Here is a 21885-nt window from a genome sequence, read left to right as displayed (position 1 = left end):
AGACACTTTAGTATGGAATGTATGCAACAACAACAAACACGCACCCTTACAATTTACTATTCTTGCTCATTTCACCTTTGCCAAACTATTTTAATTTGTGGTCCAGGTCAGGTGATGCAAAATATGGAAAGAATATCGACAGCAATGATGGACAAATGTAAACATAAAGGTTTCGTAAAACAGTTTTTTTATTAAATATCATTGTTATTTGTTTTCATTTGAAGCAATATCCAATGTCATCACATGTACAGTTCTATTAGTATGATTGTACAATCCAAACAATGTCTGCAGTGTGGATACAAAATGCTTTTATAAAAACTGACAGCTAAACAGAATGTAGATTTACAGCTAAATCCTTCTGAAGGTCACGCTCGGCCAGATTTTTTGTGCAAAGCTGAACATTTCAACGTAAGGATTTATCGTTGCACAAATCTATCTCCGTGCACAGTGAACTCCATAAATAAGATCAAAGCAAAACCTCCAAACTCCATCATATTCCAAAAGTAGAAAACACATTTTCAAATCCTAAAACATTATTTGGTCATTTGTTGCATGTAGTCTCCTTTAGCATTTTTTCTGTTGTATACTGAGTTTTGTTCGGCATGCTTGCAATGTGACATCATTTAAAGGGGGCGAGGAATGGCACCTGAGCCTCTTATGTTCCACTGCACAGTCAAATATTCCATTTACTCTGTGGCGCTCTTAACAAAGCACAATCCATGGCAAACTCAGCTTTGCAAGGCAAACCATTCCCCATTTTGTGTGACACATAAAGAAATCTTTGCAACAGAAGACAAGAGCATTTCTGTATCATTTGTACAGAACGCTCTCTATAACAGGAATGTACCTGAAATTATAAACAGTGTGTGCACTGCTGTCAGATCAATCAATAGAATAAAAACTTAACAGCATCTGATTTAGTTTAATTGATAAAAACCTGTCAACTCTTAATATAAATATTAACCCAAAATAAATCACTGAATCACTTCAGCCCTATTGGAAGTCATTTAATCATTTTATATTATTCTTTTCGATTCTTTACAAGCACATCAAGCGCCTGCAGCATCACAAATTGTGCAACAATCGCTTACTGCTCCCTGAACTCTCTGTAAGCCGCTTTGGATAAATGTTAATGTAAATGTTAACGTCAAAAGCCTGCATTTTAATAATATTAAAATCTCTTAAAGGTAAAGTTCACCGAAAAATGAAAATGATGTCATATTTTTTAATCTCACCCTTATGCTTTTTTATTCGTCTGACTTTTTTTTCTTTGTAAAACATAAGATGAGACATTTTAAAGTATGTTTTCGCTACTTTACTTTCCATGTTAATAAATAGTGACCGAGGCTTTATAGTCAATACTCCACGGCACAAGATGTGTACATGATGACAGAATTTAATTTTGGGTGAACTGTCCCTTTAAATCTTCATGCATGATCTGTAACACAAAAGCTGTACAGTACTGGAAAAGCATGTCTGTGCTGACACCACCCATCAAAATGTCTATGTCAGTGACGAAATGATGAAATGATTGTTGCAACTGTGCAAAGAAAAAGGTGAAAAATCCTTTCCCATTGTGTATCGGAATGTTAAGGATAAAAATCCTTCAGCTGATACCTTCGAGGTCTTGTACATCAAGCAGCTGAATGCTGCTACCATGAACACTTATTTGTATAGTTAGATAAAGTTAAGCTCTTAGTTTTGCACAGTCTTAACGGTGATGGATGATAAGGACTTCCCAATGCTGAAGAACAAAGGCCGTATGAAGATGTCCACCAAGTTGTTCCAGATCACCTGGATGGGAGGCAGAGTCATCATGCAACCGTGCACCGCTGGCATCACCACCCTATAAACAGAAGGCAGGTTGTCATTGTGTGTACTTAGACACAGGAAATATAAAATAATCATACCAGAGTGAATTTTGAATTAGAATATGACAATATCTGGCTGATATAAAACCTTTTACGTTTCAGGAATCTAAGAATGCAAAAAAATCAAAATATCGAGAAAACTGCCTTTGAAGTTGTTAATCAGGTGCACTGTGGCAGGCCATTTACTACATTAAGTTTTTATATGGGTCAATGACGTGACATGTATTTTTTGTGTCCAAATTCATTATTTTCCTAAAAAGAATTTGAATAAATACATGTCATATATCAAATGGATCTACAATATGTCCTTTATAAGAAACCCTTTTCATTTTATTGAAATTCAATAGATTTTTTGAGTTTTGGCGTTTGAAAGACCAAAAATTTCAGGTGGTGCGACCGTCCGAACATACAAACAGAGAACAAAACTGAGAAATAAATGTTAATTTTCTCAATAAAATTCTTAATAAAATATTTTGCCATGATTTTATGTTAAATTTCTTATATATGAGGGGAAAAATACTCAGTGCTAAATACATTAAATGTATATTATTTTAAATGAATATATGGTCGCACCACCTGACATTTTCTTATTTGTCATTGACCCATATATTTTAGGTAGGAAATTTCCAAATATCTTCATGGAACTTGCTCTTTCCTTAATGATTTTTGGTATAAAAGAAAAATCTATAATTTTGACGCATACAATGTATTTTTGTCTTTTACTTAAAATGTTCCTGTGTCCTAAGACTGATTTTGTGCTTTGATGTTGTTGACATTCTGAGCTGCGCATGTGATAGAGCTGTCAGTGACCACGAGTCGCTCATAAAATGTATACATACTTCACTGTCCATCTAGTGAATTGTGCCTTAAAAATGTATTAAATCAATTTACACGTTTTTAGGAAGGGGGAAAGTGCTACACTGACATCTTGAGATGTGATGTCAATGTTATCCGACTCATTTTTCAAAACTACTCATTCCTCAGCTAATGGGGTCTATGTTGTCACGCCGGGTCGTTAAGTTTACAAACACCAACGTGGGCCTAAAGGCATTCTTTAGCTCAGGGACATCGAGCATGAAAGGGCTCCTGACCCAATCACTGCACAAACAAGGGTCAACTACCAATAGGTCATTAAAAACCATCACTGAGTTATGCCAGGATTTTTCCACCATTAGTGGAATTCCACATAACACTACCGTGCAAAAACGGCTTTATGTTACAGTAAAGTGTAAGCTTCATACAGAAACGTTTCCTCACCCGCGTCTGCATTTGGAAATGAGAGCATGAAGACCTATACAAATAATACAACTTTCCAAAAAACACTTTTCTTCTATTTGAAGTGAATGCCAGTTTTTATCTAGGTGGGAAGTGGCCAAGACAAATATTCTGTAATTGGACTGTGGAAAACATGAGCAAGCGTCATCAGCCTTCACCAACAAAAAGCCTTTTCATACCAAATATGTATACAGCTGAGGGTCCCGAAAACAATTCCCGCGACGAATGCCATGGGTACGGCCAGGAACGTGGTGAGGAATCGGTAGAAGACGTATCTCACCAACTCGAACACAGCATGACTGCCAATCCAGATTTTGTCAAAGCTGTGTGTAGAGGTGTGCTCTGCGATGATGTCTTCAAAGTCAACCTGTGGAGTTAAATAAGAAATAAGTCAAATTTACTCATGTTTAAAGAGAGATAGATAGACAGACAGACAGACAGACAGACAGACAGACAGACAGACAGACAGACAGACAGATAGATAGATAGATAGATAGATAGATAGATAGATAGATAGATAGATAGATAGATAGATAGAAAAGAATGAATGGAATGTTAACAGATTGCCTTTGGTGTTTACACTAGTGTATGAAAATATACTGTACATATTTTCATCTCTTTCCGGTTACACATTCGTTCATTCATGCATTTATTAATATACAGTTTAAAAATCATGCATGTGAATTGCAATGTGACAGTCAATGCAGAACAAACTTCTAGATAGATAGATAGATAGATAGATAGATAGATAGATAGATAGATACCATTGAAGTATTGCCATTGTTTTACTACAAATATCATGGTTAAACTATAGTTATTGGTAAATTTATGGTTGATTTTGTTTACAAATGAAACCTAACCCATGTTTAACTGTCGTAAAGGTTGACAACGACACCTACAAACTAGACTGAAAGTATGCATAAGTATGCAAGTGCATCGAGTTCGAATCAACAGTCAGGGTATGCTAATATAAACACGTTATCAGCGATTACGTCATACGTTTATTACAACCAAAATAAGCAATGATACATAAGTAATGTAGATATAGTTTCTGTAACTCGTCATTAGTTGTCATTTACCTTTAGGTGCGCGTTCATGTCTTTGGGATCTCTGTCCGGCACAGGTGAATAATACACGTGCGGTTTTTTTCCAAGTATGGGTTCAATCGATCTGTTGAATTCCTCTTCATCCATTATGACGCTGGTCTCCGATTTTTCCTTTTCAAGCCCCATTTTCGTTTTTGGTGTCACCGGGACGCACAGTCCTCTCCGCTGGGCTTGTTGCACGCGCACTGCGCGCTCATTGCCGGACGAGCGCACGCCCCGTTTCAATGCGCAGACACAACACACGAGCGGCGCTTAATTCAACTCTTACAGCAACAAATGTGCATCACCTATAAGAAGACTTTTGAGGGATATATCTCCGTTTTACCTTGCTTATCTTGATACATTGTTAACTTGAAAAGAATGTATGGAATGTTAACAGATTGCTTTCGGTGTTTGTTCTAGTATGACAATATACTGTACATATTTCATCTCTTTCCTACTGTTTACACATTAGTTCATTCATGCATTTATTAAAATACAGTTTGAAAAGCATGCATGCCTAGTCAATGCAGAACAGACTTCTTTCGGTGTATTGCAACATGCTTATCCTTAGTCTGATTGCTATTCATTAAAGATTAAACTTTACAGTGAAAATATTTGTTTGAGGGTAATAAAAAAACGTCTGTTAGTAGATCATTTGCCTGTGTTTACCTCAGTCATTGCACGCTCTGAATACTGCACCAGTTGGTTGGCTTGTGCCACCCACATCTAAGCTTTTTGTATAGAAGTCTTTTGATGTTCGTGTATCCATAGCCTGTAGACTTTGTAACGTTTGTTTACATTTGTTAACATTTATGTTGAACGTCTAGATGTTTATAACCAGAAGGACTGGAGGAAGGTTCTCTGGAACCGATGGACACACAAACAACAAATTCATTGTGTTGCAACAGTGGAGAGGGAAAGGGGAGAGGCTGTAGATCATGACAGAAGAGCAAAAGCACAACAGAGGAGAATAAAAAGCACATTCTGCCCCAGGAAAGGTACACAATACGGACCATAATCCCTATGGATAAGCACAGCTCATTTTTTTAACAATAAAGCAAGGTGCCAAGACCTTTCCAGTGTGTTCTGTTTGGGGAGGGGATGTACACTTGCCTCAATCATCGTTTTTTTAAGATTTTTAAGAAGCCACATTAAAATGCCTTTAGAAATATCAAGACGTTTCTAAAGACTCAATTTTCTTTTCCAATTACACAAATTTATGAATTTATGAATAGGATTGATGAATTTATTTCAGAGAAAGGACCCAAATGTGTACATTATCTACGGACATAAAAGTGGCCACATACTTTTTTTGAAATAATCTTGCAAAATCTTTCTTCGTTTAGAATTTGATTACAGTATTCATAATTCTGAACGGTACAGATCATTATAACTTTGTCATCTGCAAACTCGCAGGTTAAGTATTGGGGTCTTTAAAGGGTTTAAGTCTGTTTGGTCTGTTCTATTGCAAACATATACTATCATAATAACAGTTGCAATGCAAGTCCATGGGTTCAGGAGTTTCCCCCTCGAGGAATGGGGACCGGCCAAACCAACTCATGCAAAGTAATAAAACCAATATTTCATTTTCATGACAAGTGAGCAGGTGGATGACAGCTGCCGTCTGCAGGGTTGTGCATAGTTTAGTAGCATCCCACACAACCACTAAAATTTATTGGCTTTGGTTCTAGAAATATTATTAACAAAAGTCAGGCAAAAAATAAAAGAATAAAAGTCAGGAAATAACATGATCCACGGTTTAAGTGATAACAAAAATCAGACAACAAATGTTGTGACTAGCACTTGGCATCTTATTATAATATTTTTAGCAATATGCTCAAGGCACAAACAGCAATTGAGATTCTTTGTATATCAGCCGAAGGTCACATTCCATTGGTTATTGTCTTACATTCTGGATTGATCTGTGCTTGTGGAATGTATCAGTGGATAAACAATTATAGGAGCACACTGTCTATCTAAAGGGACGTCCTGTCAGGTGTCTCATCTGGTAAAGTGCTCATCTCTGTGAATCTTTTTTTCAACAAACTCATAATAAACACATGACACGTAATCGTGAGAAACAGTTTAGAGTGATATCAGTCTATTGTTTTTTACCTTTCAGGTCAAGAACACTTTGATTTTACGTGCATTACTATAAGGGCCGCACAATTTATTGAAACTATCATAACTTCGCTAATAAAAAGGTTTGCCAGAACAACTGCCGCAACTGGCTGTTTATTACCATTTCATTGGTAACAAGACTTTCTTTTTCAAAATGAATATAAAATGTGTATAATAATTGCTTCATTTTTGCTTATAAATTTATTTGAATAATAAATAAATAAATGTACAAACCTATTGCATGATCATATTGCATATCGTATGCATTAAATATATTACAATAAAGTTTATAGGGATGTGTGACACTGTGTGACAGTCAGATTATATATTTTTTTCATACAATAAATAATAAAAATGGTTTTCAATAGTTATATACTTTCATTACTAATTCAAAATACATTTTGTTTGAAAGCCTGGGTCTCAAGCATTTAAAAAAGAAATGATAAAATCATCATAAAAAATATTTAACCAAGCAAAACATTTTTTGGTTTCACTAACATGAAACCCCCATGACATCCAAGTGCAAATGCCCATATTTGAACCACTCGTATGTAAACAGTTTTCCTACAGGCTTTGCTTTTTGGCAATAAACAGATCCCTATTTTCCTCTACCCCAGAACAAACCTTTCTGCTTTAATGAGAGATCATTGGCATGGAAACAAAACAGAAGATTTAAATTAAAGTCTTTGTCAGAAACGATTGAAAATGGCACAAACTTCACGGAATGCACAGAAGTCTCTGCTTCACCATTGCATAACTCATTCAGACACAAGAACATCCTTTGTTTTTCAGGAGGGTTGTGGTTGTTCGTAGAGTCTTGGCACCAATCAGCATTGAGGCAGACTAAATAGATTGCATTAGCAACCATGATCTCTGCCAGTGTGTACCCTTTGTCTTCATGGATAAAATTTAGTGCAGCAACTTCTCCAAGAACAATAAAGCTGTCAGAAGCTCCCAATCTCTTCATCTGCACCCACATTACTCCATGTTTGCGAACCTCACTGGCTAAAGGTGTGGTAAACACATCAGGGATCCACCCAGGGCCCGAGGCTGCATTAGTCGATAGAGAATATGCACTTTAGAGGTGATAAATAAGTTTTTCCATCCACAAGCTAAAGAAAGGAGTCTTAACTGTGGCGACGGGGGAGTCTTGACAAGTCTGTGAGTCTCTACAAGTCTGAATGTTGAAATTCTGACACAGTCACCCAGTTGCAATATTCATCTCCACCGTGTGACAGACCCCTCAAACCATTTTCCTGCATAGCTTAGTATAGATCGATGACTCGCTGTATATCAGATCATACATACCAGTGTTGTTGTTGCTTCAGGTGTGATTCTCATTTCATTTTGAGCCAAGTCTGGAATTGCTGGCTGTTAAGCATCTCTATAAAGTTTTATTAAAAGTTTGAATAATAAGCAGCGGTAGTATTAGATATTCTTATCTTATTCGATGGCATATGTTTGCATGTCTCCACAATCCTTTTAAAGATGCATAGAACCTAAAAATGCTCATTTTCAGGCGATTTACACTATTTTGGCCTAAATAGATGTTGCGACTGTATATTAGATCTATGCATTTGGCAGGCACTTTTATCCAAAGCGACTCACATTGCATTAGATTTGTTTTTAAGTATGTGCAATCTCTGGGATCAAACCTATGACCTTGCTCTAACCACTGAGCTACAGGAAAGCTTGTTAAGCAACTTGTTTACCTCTACATGTTTCTATTTTTAACTTTATCCAATCAAAGTATTTTTAAATATATTACAATCAAACTATGTTTTCGTGTTTCTCTTGTAATGTTCCTTTAGCAAAAGTAAATTCCTTGATGGCCTCATCCTGCAGGAAATCATATTGTTTTGAAGGAAAAACAACAGCATGATCATTTTGGTGATGCTGTTTAAGCATTCTGTAATATAGTTTTGTGAAAATTAAACAAAGGATAAAATGACAGAAATCAGAATAATACATTTCTATAATAAATAAGTTGTTTTCTTAAGAAATCTGTGTGAATAACTGAGCTAACTTTAGATCTTATTTTGGCTAACTTTAGATTTATCTATATCCTGTTAAGCATCCTGTTCATTTTCTTCTGATTGTTTAAATAATCAAGTTAATTGAGATCAAATGCCTGACCAGAGCATATTTCTGACAGTCTGCCATATCCTAGAAAAAAAAGAATCCACAAATTGCAACACAGACATTAATTTCTAAGAAAGCATAACAAATTATCTTTGTGTTTATCTATTAAAAAAAAAGACTCAAATTAAAATCAAATTAAGCTTAATTACAGCATACGTTAAAACTAAAATAATGTGTTATTAGAGCTCTTCAGTCCATTTTTATGAGACGGTATTTTGTGATCATTCTTTGCAAAACTATTTTAACTTGTGCTAATGTCCAGGTCTGACAGCCCCAGTCTCATATTTCATTGGTTATTTTGATTTCTGCAATGTGTGTCATATTCTTTTTTTAACTCCACAATGGAGTCACCACAATGATTTACCGTAAGTCAGAGGTGGGAAGTACTTTTACTTGCAAGTACATTTTAAAATATCTGTATTTTATGTGCAAATAATTTTGCTTCACTACAGAATGAAGCATACAGAATAAAACCATTTGATAAACAGATGTTTTTTTTTACATTTAAGTACATTTTACTAATGTAATGTACAAAATTGTACAAAAAACAAATGTGTTATGAAGTTTAGAATAAAAAGTATATGCTTTATGTTTATGTAAAAGAAACAGGTAAAAAAGTATTTCTGAAATGTTGTGGAGTAAAAAATATCGGCTTCATATAGTGAAGTGAATTTTTTACTCCAAAAGGTACAAATACTTGAAAAATGTTCCTTAAGTAGATTAAATTACACAAGTACTTGTCTACTTCTTTCAAAATATAATGTGCAAGCACTACAAGCTACCATTAAGTACAACAAATCAAAATATTAAAGCTTTTTCACATTTCTTAGTTTGTTTGTCTATGTGTATTCTGAGGCTCTTGAATCAGATGACAGTAATGAAGAGCTGATTGACCTGATGGTTGCTGGAGCAGCCGTGCGGTCCAAAGCAAACATAGTGTTAACCGCCAGTGCTCTAGTAGTTTTCCAGAGGTGTTTACACTGGAATATGAGTTAACTTGAATGCTCTACCTTACTTACTTACCCTGTTAGTAAGGGAAACCCCAGACTCAACAGTGATGTTCAACAGATTCTCCATGATCTTTTGCCAAGAGGGTGTGGGGCGCCGGGATGACCATTCTCATTTTTGCTGTGGTGTTTTTCTCTTTTCGACTTAGAGTATGCGATTACTAGGTTGTTAATGGGTTCCGAAGTGCTCAAACAGACCTTCCCGCTGTGACGCACATGTAGGGTTCCCCAAAACGAACTCCCAAGTTAAATTTGTTGCTTAATTATGCTCTCTCCCTCCGACCACACCATCAGCTCACACACAACTTTCCTTCTCTTTCCACACAAGCTACAGCAGTCAAACAGTTCTGTTCAGGCTATTTTTAGGGATCTCTCCCTTCTTCCCGCTTTGCTCCACAAACATCAACGCAGGAATTCCAAAAAGAGCTTAATTCTCTCATTTATGTAGCCTTCATGTGAGCGTCTACTGCAAATCCATCAATCTATCAGAAGTTACGGGCGGTAAAGCACATCTCTGTGTTTGCTTGTAGAAGAAAATCTTAAAGGGATAGTTCACCATATACTCGCCATCATTTCAGTCCAAATCTCTGTGACTTTCTTTCTTCTGCAGAACACATAAGAACATATTTTGAAGAATATTTGTAACCAACATTAGCCTCCATTGACTTCCATTGTATGGACCGAAAACCACACAGTCACTTCTTGAAATATCTTGGTTTGTGTTCCACAGAAAAAAGAGTCTTAAACAGGGGGGTATAACTGAAAATAAAGAATGATTTTTTTGGGTAAGCTTAAAGAATCCTTTTAACTTATTTAAAAAAAACATGCTCATGCAGTAGGTCATCGTGAACCCTTTGTAAACCATACTGAATTCCATCCTCAGTGTTATGATACAACCTTTTATCTTTCCTTGGGAAAAACACAGTGCATGAAACCAAATACGAGGCCACACAACTTTCTTCCATATGTGTATGGGTGGAGTCACCCAGAGAGTTCAAAGGAAGCTCCAGTCATGAGCATACAATGCACCACTGGTTACCTCTCGTTCTTTGCTTGATTGAGGGTGTAATTAGTTTTTGAAAACAGATTTGCGAGAGATCACTGCTCTCCAATATTAGCCAAACAATGTGCAGACAAAGAGCTATTGGCAGGGTGTGGTCATTTGGAAGCTAACGTTCCATCAGTAGCTCCTGTGGAATGTGATCTTTAAAGAATTGGTTTGGCTTCAAAGTCTTGAGTTCCTGGTTGAGGTTGAAAGCGTTCTGAAGACCAAGTTTAATAATACTACAGACTGTCCTTTAGTATAGTAATGCTAGTAATATGATGATGGGCAATTCCGCGAAAATGTCAACGTTACCACGAAAAAAACTGGTAACTGCACAGTGTAACAAATCTCCATAAAAGGGAGGGAAGGAGTCGGGAACCGGAAGACATTTCAAACATTTAATAAAGTAATATAACAGCCGGCGGCCCCTCACGGACGACCGCCGGCGAACAAAACATAAACATAAATACAAATACAACTGTAACACAAGTTTGAGCCCGGTCCTCTCTCCTCGACGGTCCGGTCCGGTCGCTCGTTCCTTTTATATGCTCCCTATCTCCTGCGTGATTCGAGCCCGGTGTGCGCACAGCTGCCGCTCATTCACAATTACTCACCGGACTCGAACCACGGTCTCGCCCCGCCTACTCTACTACACACAGATTTTTACATTTGGTGGTTCAAATACCCATGCGAGATCTCTCTTCATATTTGTAAAACATTTGTTTTATTTTTAGTACAATGTTTTTTTATAGTCAGGTGAGTATAGTATAATCATTTTCAGGATTGTCACATCCATAACGCCACATATTCCGCATAAATGGACACATGAATATTAATATAAAGTAACTATTTTATGTTCGATAAACAGGCATCCATTTGACATTCATTGGGTATCATTGCTTCAGGATTGTGCATTTTATTTTACAGAAATCCTACAAAGTTCATCGTCTCCAAAAAAACACGTCTATTTTTGGTCACATCCATAACGCAAAATGCATGTTTATTTCTCTTTCTTTTTTTTTTTTTCATAGCCTGACATTTTTTGATGTTTAGACTCCATCAACAAGGGTTCAGTAAAATATAAACAGATGGTTCAATATATTTGTAACAAATTCATTCTCTGAGCATTTTTATATCACGTCCATAACGCAAAATGTCACGTCCATAACGCTGGAATTGCCCTGATGATGATCTAACAAAAAAATGGATCCCACCGCTCTTGTACACAACAACTTAAAAGCACTTATTTGATACCAATCATTTTTTTAAATATCTTTTGTTGTTAACCAGAATATCCCCAAATGTACAATAAGGTGCCATTTGTTTATCGTGTTGCTTTGAAACAGTCTATAAAGATACAGTATGATGCGTTTAAACATCATGTGCTACAACACTCACAAATATGACTATGACTGTTTTTGTTTCGTGAAGATGTTTGCACGCTCTGTGGGCAGATGGTTAAATGGTGTTGCTGTGTCTTTACAAGTTCATGGAAAATCACATCCGTTTGTACAAAGGCAAGGAAGCACATGCCTTCAGCTGCGTTTCTCAAACACAGGTTTTGAATGACATGAGGCTGAATAATTGATGACAGAATATCCATTTTGGGGTTAACTATCCCTTTAAAGGGGTTAAACTGTGTGCACCTTGTTCAGACTTGTGATGAATGTGAATAAACACATCCACTATAATCACGATGAAATCACATAAACACGGTTATCTTAAACTTTTTCTTCTCAGAGTTTTTAAAATATCAACATAAATAATAATAAGTTAGCTGCGAGTTCCTCCAGCTTGTAGTGATCTTTTTTAGTAAAATCTAGACAGAGCTCTTAAATTCACTGGGGAACTCTGAGACCAAAAATAAGAATGTCCACTGGGACTGAATTAAAAACACACACCGCTCAGGTTTTTGACATATCAGCTGCTCGGCAGAGTTATTTCTACCGAAACCATGTAAGGAGTTTTTAGTCTACTCCTCTACTACAAGACCCTGGTGTGATGCAAGCTATCGGCGCTCAGGCGTTTCCTCTCGGATTTAAAGGGCTTAAGTTTTTTGACTGATTCCTTACACATGATCTTTCAAACTAAACATCCTTCAAAACTTTGGAAATTCGCCAAATATCTGCTGAATCTGCTCTTCACCTCCAGTGAGAAACCCCTGGTTGGATGTTCTCCCATCCAGCAGGAATAAACTGGGCGTTGTCAAACTAGACAGTCTGTGATTGGTTGCCTTTCATTCATCATAATGTGAAGAGAAGGCAGGTCTCGTACACACAGTTGCTATGGCATCATCACACTCAATGTTTAAAGTCGTGCAGTAAACATCACGATTTCATTTAACAAGATATCCCAGCCGATGTTCATTGTGGATTTTGAATCTGGAAGCAACGAAGACAGAAACATCTTTTAAGAAGATACCAGGCACTGTGGTGACGATGGTTTTGATTTCGAGCTTCAGGTGTTCTGATTCACTATATTCAGAATGTAGTCAATTGATTTGCATGTTATGACATTTCCAGGGATGTCGTGATTAAGCTGTAAACAGAAGCTCCAGACATCAAGGAAAATCACTTGCTGTTTGTTTTTTCTTCATATTTTTTAACTTTCGATTATTAATCAAAAAAGAAACACTAGCTGCATTGACTTTGTGAATATTTATGCATTTATAACGTTGTCTTTAGGAGACATCAGATTATTTAAAATAAATGTTTACTATGTAATGCTTTTAATATACTTAATTGTTATAATTTAAAAAAAAGAAAAAGATTTAATACACTGAAGTTTGAGACGTTCATATCGTAAAGTCAAATAAATTAAACACAACTGTAATTTAAATGAAATTAAAAATGAGAATTCTATCATCGACTAACCTTCGAGTTGTTCCAAATATGTATAAATGTCTTTGTTCTGATGAACATAGAGAGAGATATTTGGAAGAATGTCAGAAAACCAAAACAGATCTTGCCCCCATTGACTCCCATAGTAGGAAAAAATACAATGGTAGTCAAAAGTGCACTAGAACTGTTTGCTGTCAAACATTCTTCAAAATGTCTTCTTTGTGTTCAACAGAACGAAAAAAGGATAAATACTTTTTTTCCTACTATGGGAGTCAATGGGGGGCAAGATCGTCTTGGTTATAAGCATTCTTCCAAATATCTTTCTCTGGGTTTATCAGAACAAGACATTTATACAGATTTGGAACAACTCGAAGATGAGTATATGATGACAGAATTTAAATTTTTAGGTGAAGTATCCGTTTAAGAGTCACTGTTTCTCCCACCACTCTAGGAGTCCTCTCTCTCTCTCTCTCTCTCTCTGATGGGATTGGCCTACCTCAGCGCTATTACAGGAAGTTGTGTACCATAGATAAGGGACGTCAGTAATTAGCAAAGACCTGGGAGTAGCATTTGTTTTCCCTGTGCAGCTGAAAATGAAATTAAAGCTTTATCTAGAGGTAACAGGCTGTTGGTCCCAGGGGTCGAACTCTTGTGAGTGGACTGGGCACCCTGCCTAAAATCTCAGGTCCACCCCAGTCAATCTGCACTGGCCAATTACATTTCCATCATCTACAGGACACAGGTCCATTCGAGACGTGTAGACTGTCCTGTATGAATTTCCAGGTTGATTCATGCTGGTAAAGCAAGTCTGGAAACATTGCTTAAACAATAACACAATATAACCTGGTCTATTCACATTCTTTAAATGCTCTAAACTCTCTCCTTTTCACTCATATCATTTCTCCAATGGTAGTGTTTCCTGTCCACGATCGCACTATTGATCCCTCTGTCAATGTAAACATCTGTTCTTGATCTTACTATACACCAAAGAGGGAGTCCCAAGGAGCTGCACGGCTATATAAAGCCCTTTGCCTCAAAACTCAGCCAGTTCAATGCCCATAGTCTTCCCACAGTCGAGCTGCCAAGCCGACACACATTTTCCTGGCACGAGTTCAGGAAAGCGCTGCTCCGAGCCGAAGGATGGAAACTTCAGAGCGCCTTTGCCTGGATACAATAAAAAACACACAAACACAGGGCTGCGTGATTCAGAGTCATGTAGACAGCATCTTATCAGGAGGGGGCTCACGGAAACCTTATCAAAGCATAGTTCATATAAGCACCAGGCCATTATAAAGGCATCATTTTAAGCTTAAGAACCCTTTCGTGTGGTTGAATTACATGAGTTGATTCTTTACAGCTGAATCTTTAAATCCCACCACCCCGATGGCAACATGTTATTAGCCACAGAGGAAAATGTCTGCGTCTTTTGTTTATTTCATTTAAGTAGGCGACACATGGTCGTGTCAAATGCCATTTTAACTCGCTTCTCTCGCAAATGATATTAATCGAAGTTGGAATCTGGTCTGAATAATGGGAAGTCTAAGGACTAAGGTGACTGTCACAAGATAGCAACGGTGTGTCTGTTAGATACTGCTAAAGATCTGAAATATGTAAGAGATCTGGAAATCCTAAGCTGTGTAAAAAATGTGATAAACATCTTGGAAAGAGAAGTTTATACATTCTAACTTAACATATTACAGACATCTTCTAGATGTCTTTATAACATCTGAGAGACGTATTGCAGATGAGCAAACACTAAAAAAAATACGCCTTGCAGATGTAAATTGTAGACATTCCAGATACTGTATGTGTGCTGTCACTGCATTTTATAAAATCTTATATTTGATTTGAGTATGACATATATTAAAGGAGTCATTTGCCGGAAGTGCGTGTTTTTCTTTGTCTTTTGTGTGTTATTGTTTTTGTGTGTGGTTGCCCATGCATGTATTAGACACGTGAAATTGCAAAATTGTAAGTATCGAACAAAAGATGTATTTTCTCTAGAAGCGAATTCTCACCCAGATCTGCCTGACACGCCTCCTGTAACCACACCCCCAGCTCAGGGAATGATTTGACTAAAACTGCCCAAATCTACACGCAAGTAAGGTGGGCGGTCTTGTAAATCTCATTGTACCATCGCCGGCGCATCCTGATGTTCCGAATATTTGAAGACGCGTTACATTTCCGTGCAGTATTCGACCAATCACTGCGTACTAGTGACCTGGCCAATCATAGCACAGCTCGCTTTTCAGAGCGATGAGCTTTGCAAAATATCAGCGCGTTTCAGATAGGCTGAGCAAAGAGGAGATACAAACATGCAAGTTATGTGGAAAATACAGCGTTTTTAAACCTTAAATCGTGTATGACCCAAATGACCCCTTTAAATGTACGGTTATGTGTCTAGATGTAGATTAATATGTTGTCCTGGTTGAGACATAATAGGTTGAAAACCTGATAGCATGGGTCACAACTGTTTAATGTTACATTTTGTTAAAGGGACAGTTCACCCTAAAATGAAAATTCTGTATTTACTCTTCCTCGTGTCATTCCTAACCTGTACGACTTTCAAGCTTCTGCAAAACACAAAAACAAGATATTTTGAAGAACATTGGTAAAATTCTGTCCATGTTCCTCTGGAAGCAACATAAAAATGTGTGGCTTTGTCCCACAACCTTCAGTGATACAAACTCATGAATTTCTGTGGCAAAGAGGGAACTCCCTGCACTGAGTGTTTATAGCCCGTCCCATACAGGAACCCGATGCGAGGAACATTCTGTCAGCACACACCGCAGCCTCCTGCAAAACAGTTCCAATTCCCACAGCGTTGCCATGACAGCAAAGAGCCCATTACATAATGCTGCGGTGATCCACACTTTCCTGCAAACGACTCCAGGCAGGATGTGTTGGAGATGTTATGAATGCGTCTCTCAGCCAGATTTCCCCTGATGTTCTTCGGCGCGAATATGATTTTTCTACCTACTAACACATCATTCGAGTACAGCAATGCTCCGGTGTCAAATACTAAGGCAACGATGCTGTAAGCATGTCTATGAAACTCATCACAATTTATTTATTTAGTGATATTCTCATGCACACTTAATGGCAGAATGTCTAATTCATGTTGTAACTTATTTGATGTCGGGCTGTAGTTGTGCTGACATGACCTCAAGCGTAAGTTCCTTTCAAACAACATTGTTCCTTTCAGAAGCACACATGTTTGACATTAAATAACCGAGACAAAAAGGTTCTCTGTGATACAGTTAATGGCAGACATCAGGAACAAAAGGAGAAACAGATGTAAGGCTTAAACACAAAGGAACGCCAGCTAAAATTATCCGAGGACATCCCCGCTCGCCACGTGGGTCAGCTGTGTACTGTAGGAGCGTTGCATGATGGGGTTTTCTCCTGGCGTGGGGAACTCCTTCTGTTAGTGGAAGCCCAAAGATGGAACACACGATACATTCTTTCTCCGGAGGCCTATGACACACCCTCATCCTCTGGCTTGCATTGTCCTCTGCTCGGAGGAAATGACTTCACGTTGTTGGCGTGTAAAGAAATGTCTACTTTTACCGCGTGGCCTTGGCCGACAGCTTCCGACAATTGATGCGGCTCGTCCTAGCGCTCGAGATGGTGAAGACAGCTGGCGAGATGGCTGAGAGATGTTTCAATGAGGCGTTGCAGGAATAAGAGCTCTCATTAATCTTCGACAATAGGGTACTGATGGCCAGAAAGATGAGTGCAGCATGTCAAGTGGGATAAGACAAGTTGTGTGAGATGACGTGAAATCTCCAGAGAGAGAGGAAAGACTACTCAACTCAACTTTATTTACATAGCGCTTTTTACAATTTCCATTGTTACAAAGCAGCTGTACATTAGATATATCGACAATTAGCAAAACAACTAAAGTCATATACACGTAAAAACAAGAAAAACGTGAAAACACAGAAGACAGACATAGCCACACACACAATATGCACACAAACTTACACACATCGACATAGACACACACACTGGGACGTAAACACAGACAAGCACGCGAGAACAAACACACACTACAAAAATGTCAGATACATGTCATAAAACAATGAGTGATTGGACGCTACTTGTTTTTGCATTAGCCAACCACAACAGCGCTTGACATTTTCTTGTGTGAACATGCGAGAGAAATTTAGTCAATAATTTCGCTTGGAAGTATTGCCAATGCTACACCGCATAAGGTGGTACAACCAAACTTTAACAGCACAGGCTGTTCTAAAAACAAGGGTGGAACACAAGAGCAGACTTGAACCTATGCAAATGCCCATTCGTTTGAAGAACTTTTGTTGGTATTTCTATATCATCCTGAAGTGTTATCTGTATGGCTTTATCAGTTTTTATGACAAAATACACACTCCACATCAATACGGTCTAACACAAACACTTTAAATAACATTTAAATATATTGAAAATAAATGCAAATAAAATTTGACCCCTGCCTGGCAAGAATATTTGCATTAAACGTTAATAACATCTGCAGAAGGCGGCACCCGTGGGGAATGGGAAGCGGCCAATTTAACATTTACATTGGTTGAAAAGATGCTGTTATCCTTCTGAAATCTCTTTCTTCATTTTGTAATGCTTATTTTTTTAAATCATTATTTTTAGACACCATTTATGTTGGTCACTGGGTTTTGCAAATATCTAAGCAACTAAAAGTATTGAAATTTTTGTCACCTTTTACAAAACATGATTTTTTCAGGACCATTTCCTGAAAAACAAACATTTGTGTTCTAGAGCTAAAGCAGAATTTATACAGCCAGGATCTCTTGCTAATATTTTAACATGATTTCTTTTGCAAAAGTTATAATCACTTGGATTTGATTATTTGATCAAATCCAGTTTTACTACATTTTGGTATAAAGTAGTCATGACTATTTCTGTTTGATGGAATGTTGGAAATGCAGGCACACAACACAAAGGCAGTAACAGCAAGGCAGGCACCAGCTGGATCCACTGACATGAATCACACCTTGTTTTCAGACCAAGCATCAGCAGTGATTTCATCTGGAACGCATTAAAAAAGTGTTTCATAAGGGCGTGTCGCTATCTTTTCAGACCTTCTGCTTTATTGCTCCCGTCTGTTCTTATATAAAACGCACACACACTTGCATTCCTCTCAAACTGATATGCTGAAAACATTGAGGTGTGTCTTAAGAATGCTACAATTATACAGCGGAACGCTCTGAAATCCAGAGGGTGACACTTGGGAATCCGCAAATATGTCATTCCTCCCTCGTTTCCTTGGAGTTCATTGTGAGTTGCCAAATTTATTGCATGGAAAGACACCAAATGCTGAGGCGAAAGAGAGGCCACGGCTATTGATACATCTGACTGAAAGGCAACAGGCTTTGACGACTGAACTCCGGAGACTAAAAGATGGAGCTAGAATTATGTGGGAAACCTGACGTTTTAAATCTTTAGGTTTCTGTGGGAATGTTTAAGTATAAATGATGCACTCCATTCAGAAAGTGAACGGTTTTAACAGTAAATGCATTTAAATTTACAGTAAATGCATTAAATATACTTATTGTATTTAATAATATATAGAGATGCACAGAAATAAATTATTTTTTTATCAACTAAATATAACTAACGGCTGGAATACACTACAAGACTTTAGCAAAGTTTTTTGCCCAGATTTGTTTTTTTTAAGTCTGCAGATTTGTGTATTATGTCTTGTTTTTTAAATATCTGTTCAGATCTTAAAAGTCTTGTAGTGTATTCCAGCCTTAAACAGATCTCCAAAATCAAACGTTTTTGCTTTTCGCTTTACATCTATATTTATTATAAATCTGTTTGTACTTATGCACTGTCACACTCAGTATGATCGTGAATATCGTTCTCTGCATGCGATTTAAATTCTTGGATCGAAACATAACCATAAGGTATAAATCTCATTGAAAAAGCCCTGCCCTAGCTCACCCATTCCACACATGCTCACAAGGCTTATAAACTACGTGAGTTTGAGCACATAAATATAAAGCTGTAGCTAAACGTGCACATCCTCTCTGAAGCAAAGGTGGAGGGAAGAGGAATTTTCCAGAGGTACTGTGAAAGGCCTGTGTGTGGCTTCAGTGTAAATCGCTGTAGTGTGTGTGAGAGAGAGAGAGAGAGAGGGTTGCTAATGTGATGGGGAAAGCACATCTTGCCCAATTGTCTTCCATGTTGCAATGTACTGACTCGGGAGCATCCCACCCCTGCTGTCTGGGAGAAAGGTGAGATTCAGAAACTCCTTCCACGGCGGAAATCTTCTTAAATACCATAAACGTCACTGAAAAATGTCATTTGTTGTTCTGGTTAACATTAAGCATTAAACCACAACTTCAAATGAGTTTCACTTTCCAACTACAAATAAACAAATGAAATATTCAAATTTGAGTTTCCTATGATTATTGCAGCACTTAGTCATTGTGAAAACTGATCTTCTGGTGGACACATAAACATTTCACCCAGTGCCCAGTGAATCCTACTTCACACAACTGTTAATCTTTCCACACTGCTGTAGTTTACCAGACAGTTGGCATGGCGACTGGAATACACCAGTACAGACCCGTTGAATGTGAGAGTTACGACACTCGATCTCGCCGCCGTGTGGTCACATGGATCATGGAGCCCTCCAACGTCCAAACAAATCCGATTTTTGTGGGACAGATCACAGGAACAATATTTGCATAACTTTTGCTTAACATATTAGCACATTGTGTTCACTAAATACTACGTTGACTAAATTTATTTTAGCATTTTGTCTGGGGAGTAATATGAATATCAGTCCACCAACTGGTTATAATGTATAAACATGCCGTTATTTCACCAACTTTACAGCAAATCCATTTGGGAGACATTGAAATGAATGCACTTCAGTGCAGTGTTTGGTCCCTCCATTCTTCCAACGGACATCTATGCAAGTGTCGTAACTCTGTTTTTCAACGGCTCAGCACTAGTCCAGTCACTTCAGGACGATTTCTGTATAAACAGTGTCCTCTTTATTATAGTGCCATCACATTTATGATCCTTAACCCCAGGAGAGTTTGGGAATAAACAGACGAACAAAGTTCATTTTACATGTGTATAGTAGTAAGCTTTACAGAAAGTTTTGATGCGTTCAACAAAAACTAGAAGCTGTTGTGTCGTGATCGTGTTCATTTTGCTAGCGTGACGAAAATCGGTCTAGAAACTCAGGGAACGTTACAGTTTATTGACAGAAGAAACCAAACTGGTTTTCCTCATTCACATGCTCTAATCCAGGGCAAAAGATAAAGAGAATAATATAGACCTTTACTTGTGGCATTGTCACAAATTAGAGAATGTTAAAGGCCTGGTTATAAACACATGAGAAAGTGGAATGTAGTATTTCTTACATGCTGTGATTTTATACATAGTTAAAATAGTTATAAAAATAAAGTTTCTATTAATACAATGAGAAACAAAACAAAATAATATGTTAACTATAATATTTCTTTAAAGTTTGACAGTATTGTAAAGTAAAGTGTGGTAGCACACCCAGCTAACAATTTTTGGTTACCAGAATGTTCTCAGAATGTTAGTTTTTGGTTGCCAGAACGTTAGTTTTAATAATAATATCTGTATTTGGTTCTCCAGGAAAGATTTCCTTTGCTGAAACAACACATTAGTTTGGGAACCAAAAATGTATGATTCGGGAAACAAAAAGTAACATTATGGGACCCAACATGAACTTTCTAGGAACCAAAAACGAGCATGTGGGGAATGTTCTATGTATGCTGTGTGTATCTTATTAAGACATATTGCAAAAATTATATCAACGTTCCTAAAGAAAGTTTTTTTCAATGAAATATGTAAAAAAAATTAAGTGGTCACATTTGGTCCAAACATGTTTGTGTGATTCACCCATTCATGTTTTCCACTTTCATATAAACATGAGGGTTCTTGGGAATGCCATAACAGCATAGCGAATCAACACTGTTCATCAACACTGGGATTGATGGGAAAGATTATTTAGTTCCAATGTAATTCATGAAGCGCTATTAGCATAACCTGCCCGATCACCTTACACGGAACGTCCCAGAAAGAGAGTAAACACTTGAAATGACTGCTCCATTACCTCAGAGAGGAAGAATTCCAGCGCTACGGACTTATCAGAAGACTCAGACATGAAGTTACCAATTCACTTCACAAAATAAATGGTCTTATATTTCAAAAGCGTATGCAACTTTGGTTGAGGAAAGACACTGATATGTGTCACAAACCTTTTCGTCACATAGTTTGGACCTTTTCAAAGCATTACAAGCACATAAGGGGGGACAAAGAGACTAGTGCATGTTACTTATGCCAGGTTTATATACAGTATACTGAATAAAACCAGTCTGCTTAGGTTACACTTGTGTTTACCGCAAGAACATGTGTGTAAAGTCTTGAGTCTGTTATGCATTTTAGGACAAAGCCCTCATGGCTTTTGCAGCTAAGTAATATCTAAACAAG

At 37.4% G+C, this 21885-nt stretch overlaps 1 protein-coding gene across 1 annotated transcript; it reads right to left on the bottom strand.

Moving 5' to 3' along the window:
• Positions 1-170: 170 nt before the first annotated feature.
• cav2 (caveolin 2) lies at positions 171-4488 on the bottom strand. The gene is made up of 3 exons (XM_056740033.1): positions 4226-4488; positions 3326-3513; positions 171-1846 (listed from the first exon to the last, which is right to left on the bottom strand). Exons 1-3 carry the CDS (start codon positions 4376-4378, stop codon positions 1696-1698), a joined length of 492 nt encoding a protein of 163 aa, XP_056596011.1. The 5' UTR covers positions 4379-4488; the 3' UTR covers positions 171-1695.
• Positions 4489-21885: the final 17397 nt, after the last annotated feature.

This window comes from Triplophysa dalaica, chromosome 24 (genome assembly GCF_015846415.1).
Source record: "Triplophysa dalaica isolate WHDGS20190420 chromosome 24, ASM1584641v1, whole genome shotgun sequence".
Classification (NCBI taxonomy): domain Eukaryota; kingdom Metazoa; phylum Chordata; class Actinopteri; order Cypriniformes; family Nemacheilidae; genus Triplophysa; species Triplophysa dalaica.
The sequence above is the reverse complement of the archived record's forward strand: the minus strand, read 5'-3'. Positions and strand labels throughout refer to the sequence as shown.

What these genes read in the sequence shown, in the direction of transcription:
- cav2 (XM_056740033.1), bottom strand. Translation starts at nt 4,378, where the DNA reads ATGGGGCTTGAAAAGGAAAAATCGGAGACCAGCGTCATAATGGATGAA. An exon ending in ACATGAACGCGCACCTAAAG is followed by an intron (nt 3,514 to 4,225) that starts GTAAATGACAAC and finishes TTAACTCCACAG; the next exon opens with GTTGACTTTGAAGACATCAT. An exon ending in CTCAGCTGTATACATATTTG is followed by an intron (nt 1,847 to 3,325) that starts GTATGAAAAGGC and finishes TTCTGTTTATAG; the next exon opens with GGTGGTGATGCCAGCGGTGC.